The 5,952-nt window shown below is 37.4% G+C and overlaps 1 protein-coding gene and 1 long non-coding RNA gene across 5 annotated transcripts in view; one reads left to right on the forward strand and one right to left on the reverse strand.

Moving 5' to 3' along the window:
- The window catches only part of LOC109965027 (uncharacterized), a 38,005-nt gene extending 35,052 nt beyond the window's left edge, over positions 1-2,953 (reverse strand). For both annotated transcript variants that reach the window (XR_002275584.1, XR_002275583.1), the window contains exons 1-2: positions 2,852-2,953; positions 1,493-1,600 (exon numbers count right to left, since the gene is read on the reverse strand). This is a non-coding gene — a long non-coding RNA (uncharacterized LOC109965027). The remainder of the gene's footprint in view (positions 1-1,492; positions 1,601-2,851) is intronic.
- A 19-nt stretch (positions 2,954-2,972) lies between these two features.
- kiz (kizuna centrosomal protein) overlaps positions 2,973-5,952 on the forward strand; it is a 26,081-nt gene continuing 23,101 nt past the window's right edge. Inside the window, exons 1-4 of one of the 3 annotated variants that reach the window (XM_020608735.1) lie at positions 2,973-3,164; positions 3,628-3,690; positions 4,159-4,321; positions 5,410-5,484. In XM_020608735.1, coding sequence (XP_020464391.1) covers positions 3,004-3,164; positions 3,628-3,690; positions 4,159-4,321; positions 5,410-5,484 — 462 coding nt within the window. In that variant the 5' untranslated portion in view covers positions 2,973-3,003. The remainder of the gene's footprint in view (positions 3,165-3,627; positions 3,691-4,158; positions 4,322-5,409; positions 5,485-5,952) is intronic. The other 2 variants (XM_020608736.1, XM_020608734.1) reach the window with 2 other exon arrangements.

Here is a 5,952-nt window from a genome sequence, read left to right on the forward strand (position 1 = left end):
GGTCTTTCATCTTACATCTGCCTGTGAGCAGTTTGGAGGTGCAAGATACCTGAGCGTGTAATGTTAATTTTACCTGTGATCCTTTGAATAAATCAGCACTGTTTTGAAGTTACTTGGACTGTCTCGTCTCTCAGAGTTAGCAATGGTAAGACGAACCGAAGACCTACTCAAATAAACTGCATCCAGGCATGCAGACACGTGCTCACACACAAACATAAAGATTAGACTTTGTACCCTTTTTCAAATTTAGTAAGACCTGGTTTGAACAGACAGTAATATCATCATCTGGACACAATTAATCTGTTTAATATAACTTAAAGAAAATCTAACTATACCTAACAAATACAAGTGCATACTTTCTGAAATTGTTATAAAAGCCTGGTCAAATCTCTCTCTCGCTGGTAGTATCAGCCAATTATAGAAAGAAGCGGCCATTAAATTAACACTTGGAATGTGAAAGATTTTTCACTCTGATGTAGAATGCACTTTGGAAAACAAATGTCAGACCGTAATTTGCAATTTCACAGGGAGTCACCTGAGTTTTGGGCAAACAATAGACTTTAACCGAATGGAAGCACAATGGCATTGTAAATGTTAAAATGTGTTGATAAATGTCACAGTTCTTTTACAGAATATTTGTAAATGCTATCCATACAAAAACTTTGAATGAATAACACATGCCCACACTAAGTTCGTTTTAAACTTGCCACAATAGCCAACACCTACACCTTTTTTTTCATTGATGCGAATTGAAGATTGGCATTTACCCCAAACACTACTTTAGTATCTAAGTGGAAGGATTCAAGGGAGTGCCACCAAAACCAAATCTGTGAAAGAACAGCCACAAAAGACAGATAAACCCAACACCACAGAGAGGTGAGCCAACTGTTCCAAGTCTCACACAAGGGGAGGAAGAAAAAGGGAGGGGGTGGAGAAGATAATTTAGCATTTGTGTAAGCTGTTTATCAAATCATTAACTGCACAGATGTTTCTGACTAGCTAGGGGCTGAACATGGGTTCTGCCAGGCAGGGGAACAAAGGTCTGAAGGATTCAACAGAGATGTGCACTGAATATCAATTTAATTTACTAGCTGTTAATTCTTATGCAAATTGTGACCCCTGTTAGGGCATATCAATGGCCATACACATAATACGTCTTCAGAGCAGCAGCAGGGACAAACATTGTACAAAATTACATATAGGGAAAACAATATTTTCAGTGCAGCCATTCATGCAGAACGATTTGAAAAATGTATGCATGGCACTTTTTTGTTTTTACCGATAAACAGATGAAACCTACTTTATCATCAGAACTGGGTTTAGGTGGAGGCGTTTGAGCTGTGTTTCTAACTGGGAAGCAACTATACTGTAGATAATTCACTGTGGAGTTAAAATGAATGTTCTTTAAGAGATACAGTGTGGAAGAGGAAACCATTTGTGAGACCAGAGGCTTTACTAGGCATTTATGCAAAATGACCGAACTCATACTCACCAACATGTATTGAGTCCAGCTGCGACCAGGCATTTCACAGTAACTGAAGTGTCTTTACTGTGATGCAATCTCACTCATAGTGCCAGTACATCTTGATGACTTTTCTGCCTGATACACAAAGTAAGGGGAGAGCAACACAAGCATATTAAACTGTGTGAATGCTGTTTGTATTGTGAACAATAATCTGCTGAAAATAATTATGAATGCAGAGTATGATATCTAGCAAAGGTTGATTAGTGGCATCGGCCTCAGCTGAGTTCAGCTATAACAGCAATGTTGCAAGTCCCATTTTCTTCATCACCTCCAAAGGGCCGCCTTTCAGCTCTCCACAGCACAAACAAAATGCCTGGCAACAATATCAATTATACATGCAGGAGGCAAACAAGGGGATTTATTTCACAACAAATAGCCTCATAGAGTGATGCTGAATGGGCTACATTAGCATTAGAAAAGGACAACAAAACTCCCCAGTTCAACAGCTAAAGAGCAATTTGATGAGACTGGAATTGGGAAAAATGCTTGATTTGGGTGTGCATTTGGATGGTTTGTCAATTTCAGAATTCCAGCAAGGATATACAATGTCATGCTTTGATAAAATGATGTGCTGCTGCAATCAAACCATGACCTTATGAGAACTGTCAGTGGTGAACTTTGATAATGCAACACAAGATGTGTGAAGGATACAGAACCATCGATCTGTATCTGACAAAGATGAGGAAAAATAATGAAATAAAGACAAAAAAAAAAAAACATTGTGATGGCTGGTATTTAGCCCAGTCTGTCCTTGTCTGCAAATGTAATGTTTTGTGAACGGTGATGTTCAGTCTGTCCTAGAAGTATATATTTGTGATATATATAAACATATATTTATTCTGATAAGCAAGTAATTACTAATATGGACACTCACCAAGCACTTTATTAGACAAATGAATGCAATTCCATTCAACAGCCCTGCCATGACATAGCTTATGAAGCTCATAATGTTTATTAGAAATGTATTGATTCAATAAATATATGTTTATCATTAAGGTCACAATGAAAGGTGGTTTTGGACAAAAATATATAGACACCACTGAATATAATGGATTCCAGTACAGTTCACTAAACCTCCATAATAACAATATCATTGAATTTACAAATTTCAAACAATGTCACCAAAAACTGAAACACTGTGAAGTTCACAGACAGATGTTATGGCAAAGCCGTTGTATTAGATAGCATCCAAATCACAGACGTAGCCAACCTAATAAAGTGTTTAAGAAGTGTAGAATTACATTATAGCTAGTTTTACATTTTCTAAAACAGCCTAACGCTAAATATTAAACAGCTTGTTGAAGAAAATACTACAGTTTATCTTACCAGACACTAGGGTTTATAGGATTTATGTGACAACAAGATTACATCTTTGTTGTGAACAACCATTACTTGCTTTAAAAACCCTGAGAGCTCGCGCCCGTATTCCTATCGCACCACGTGCGTTTTTCAGCAGGGATTTGTGGGAAGTGGTGCTCATGGTAACCAACGTAAACACCAGCCACCCTCCTTCTCCTCCTCTTCCGCTGCATCCCGGTTCTTTAGCAGCACCAAAGCGGGTGAAAATGGCTGGCTTGGCTCGCAGCGAGGACCAGTATTATGAAACGATAACACCAATTCTGCAAAGCATGCATAAAAGGTGAGATGTCCTTGTTTTTTGTTTTGCTTTTTACTAACGGGGACATGGCATGGTGGACACCGCGAGCTCGAGCTGTGATGTCCATTGCCCGGTAGCCGTCTTCCTGTCGCAGGCTAGCTACTTGGCTAAACAGTGAAGATGCCGTATTGCTACCGGTAGCTATTTCATTAGGGTGTTTACTTATGGCGCTACCTTTAGCTAACAGCAGTAAGGTTAACGGAAGCTGTACATGCAAAACTACTAACTTATAGTAGTAACGCTAGTTGTTGAAAGCTAACCCGATTGGCGTCAGCGTTTCTATTAAACCTTTTGTATGCTCTTACATTAACAGAATGGATTACAGTTTTTATTGAGTAAACAGATTCCTAAGTACAGTTAATTTTACCATCAATTAGCAAACTGATGAAATGCTGCAGTGGTGTGTGTGTGTGTGTGTGACAGTTATTCTGACTTGTGTGTGCAGTGAGAAACGGAGACTGGAGCTGGAGAGAGAACTGTTTGCCTACTCCAGATCTGATAAAAGAATGTGAGTTAAACGGATTACCATGATGTTACTCGGTCCCCACTGTGTTCATATTCAGTTTCTTTTACAAATGTACTGTGTATGTAATCACTATGCATAGTGTACACTGCATATACTATAGATGCACAGCCATGTTTCTTGTTCATTTAGAAAATGAAAAACGGTCCAGGCATTTGTGTCATCTGAAATATGTTATTCAGCAAACATAATAATGTTGTACTCAAGTGTGTTACATGCATTGTACCGCTTTGGGTCTAAACAGAACGGCCTGTGTTCATTGTAAAGTGATTCTCATAAATATTAATGCCAGGTCAAAACAGCAAAGTTTGGGCTGATAGGAGAGCTGAGAATAAGATTGAAATGTAAAACATATTGTGCTTAACCTTTTACTTGTGAAAAGTCAAGCTCTTATTTTTTGACAATGCTCATAGATAATACTTCTTTTGAATAATAGTTCTCCACTGCCTTCAGCTCACAGATAAAGTGTTCCAAACTGCGCAGCTATCTCAAGGAAATCTGTGACAGGGAAGCACGAGCAAAAATGAGAAACCTTGAGCTTCTGAGAGATGTGGAGTGCATAGAAATTAGCATGAAGGAGTACAGTCCTGACCGTGGCCCCCTGCAACAACAAAGGGTATAACACAAACACACGCAGGCACATAATTTCAAATATCCAGTGGAGTAGTTTTTATAATTGTCATTTTCTATTGAAAGGAAGCTGAACAAACACTCTGTCCGCTGTGGGTGATCCACATTTAGACAGCTGTACATTTTTTAAAAACCGTATTTAAAATGTAATAATCCTTGATGCGTTTTTGAGCCTGTGTGTTAGAAAAACAGGTTACCAAGTGACATTAGAATCAGAGTGAATAACAACACTGAATATAACAGACGTTTTACAAGGAATATATATTTATTAACAAAGCATGTTCACATACATTTATCTTTATGCTGTAGTGTAGTTTTTAATCTGTAGAAATTGTAATTGCTTGATGTGACAATAGTAAACACTCAAACTGTTCAATTTATCATGAAAAGCAAATAAACGAGGGAGAAAACAATGAGCCAGTGAGATTATCACTTAAAACTCAACAACAGTGCTTGACAGCTTAATATCAAATTAACAAAATTGGCTAATTATGACTGGCTGAGTTAATTGCTCAATATAGAGACTCTGAAGTGCTCCAGAGGTTTAGTCATTCTCTCCCCTCAAGCAGTTGGTTTATTTCCTCTTGATGCTTTATGAGTCCTGCATGTTTGCTATCATTTTTATTGAACTTTTGTCTATGTTTTCACCGTATAAAGTCACCCTTTTTGGGGTTTAAATGCATGTAGTGGTTGTGTGGAACATTCAAATGCAAGAATGGATAAATGAGAAATTATGAAAGCTGTCATGCAAAATGCCTGATTCTCTAAATCGCCATGTTTAATGAAACGGTGAAGCATTTATGAGATAATCCAAGTGCCCTTAACACAGTCATTAGTTCTTTTTTTATAATCCAAATTAATAAATGTTGGAGTGAGTCAGTAGCTACACAGAGGACACTCCCTTAGGAGAAGCCTTTTCTGATTGACTCATGTTTAACCTTGTCAGATTTGCTTTTGAAATTTCTACTCTCACATGCAGATAATACTGAGTACTATAACAACATTCACAGCGTTATAACACACGATTTCATATCTGTCTGTCTGCCTATGAGTTTAACTTTACATCTCTTGCAGGCAGACGTTTTGAAAAAAATTTCCAGATTTATGGAAGCAAGAAAGAAAATGGAGCAAGAGCTCGACACAGTAGAGGTAATGCTAGTATGTACAATATAAAATGTAGATTAGTAATGTAGTCATAAGAAAAGCATTCATGTTTGGAAATGATATAATTATACATCATGACTTGTACATGTCACATCTTTTACTGTGTATTATGTGACTTCTGTTGTGTACTTCTATTTATACCCATCTTTGTGAGGTTCAAAATTATAAATAAATAAATGTCAGATCCTTCTTTTTATTTTTAAATGTTTACAAGGTTTCTGCAAATCTCAGTTCTATCAAGCTGTGTTTTCAGGTTTACAATAACAAAGGTGGTAAATCTGTAGAGGAGTTTATATTTAAACTGTGTATCTGTAATAGCACAGGTGTCTAATCCTAGCCGGTGCATCTGTACAAGCGATGTAGTTCAAGCCCATAGCTGCTTTCTCCCTTCACTTAAAGCAGTTAAAGCTCTTTTAGATGAAATGTCTAAGACATCTCATAATAACTTGGAGA

The sequence above is a fragment of the Monopterus albus genome, unplaced genomic scaffold, assembly GCF_001952655.1.
Source record: "Monopterus albus unplaced genomic scaffold, M_albus_1.0 scaffold94.1, whole genome shotgun sequence".
Classification (NCBI taxonomy): Eukaryota; Metazoa; Chordata; class Actinopteri; order Synbranchiformes; family Synbranchidae; genus Monopterus; species Monopterus albus.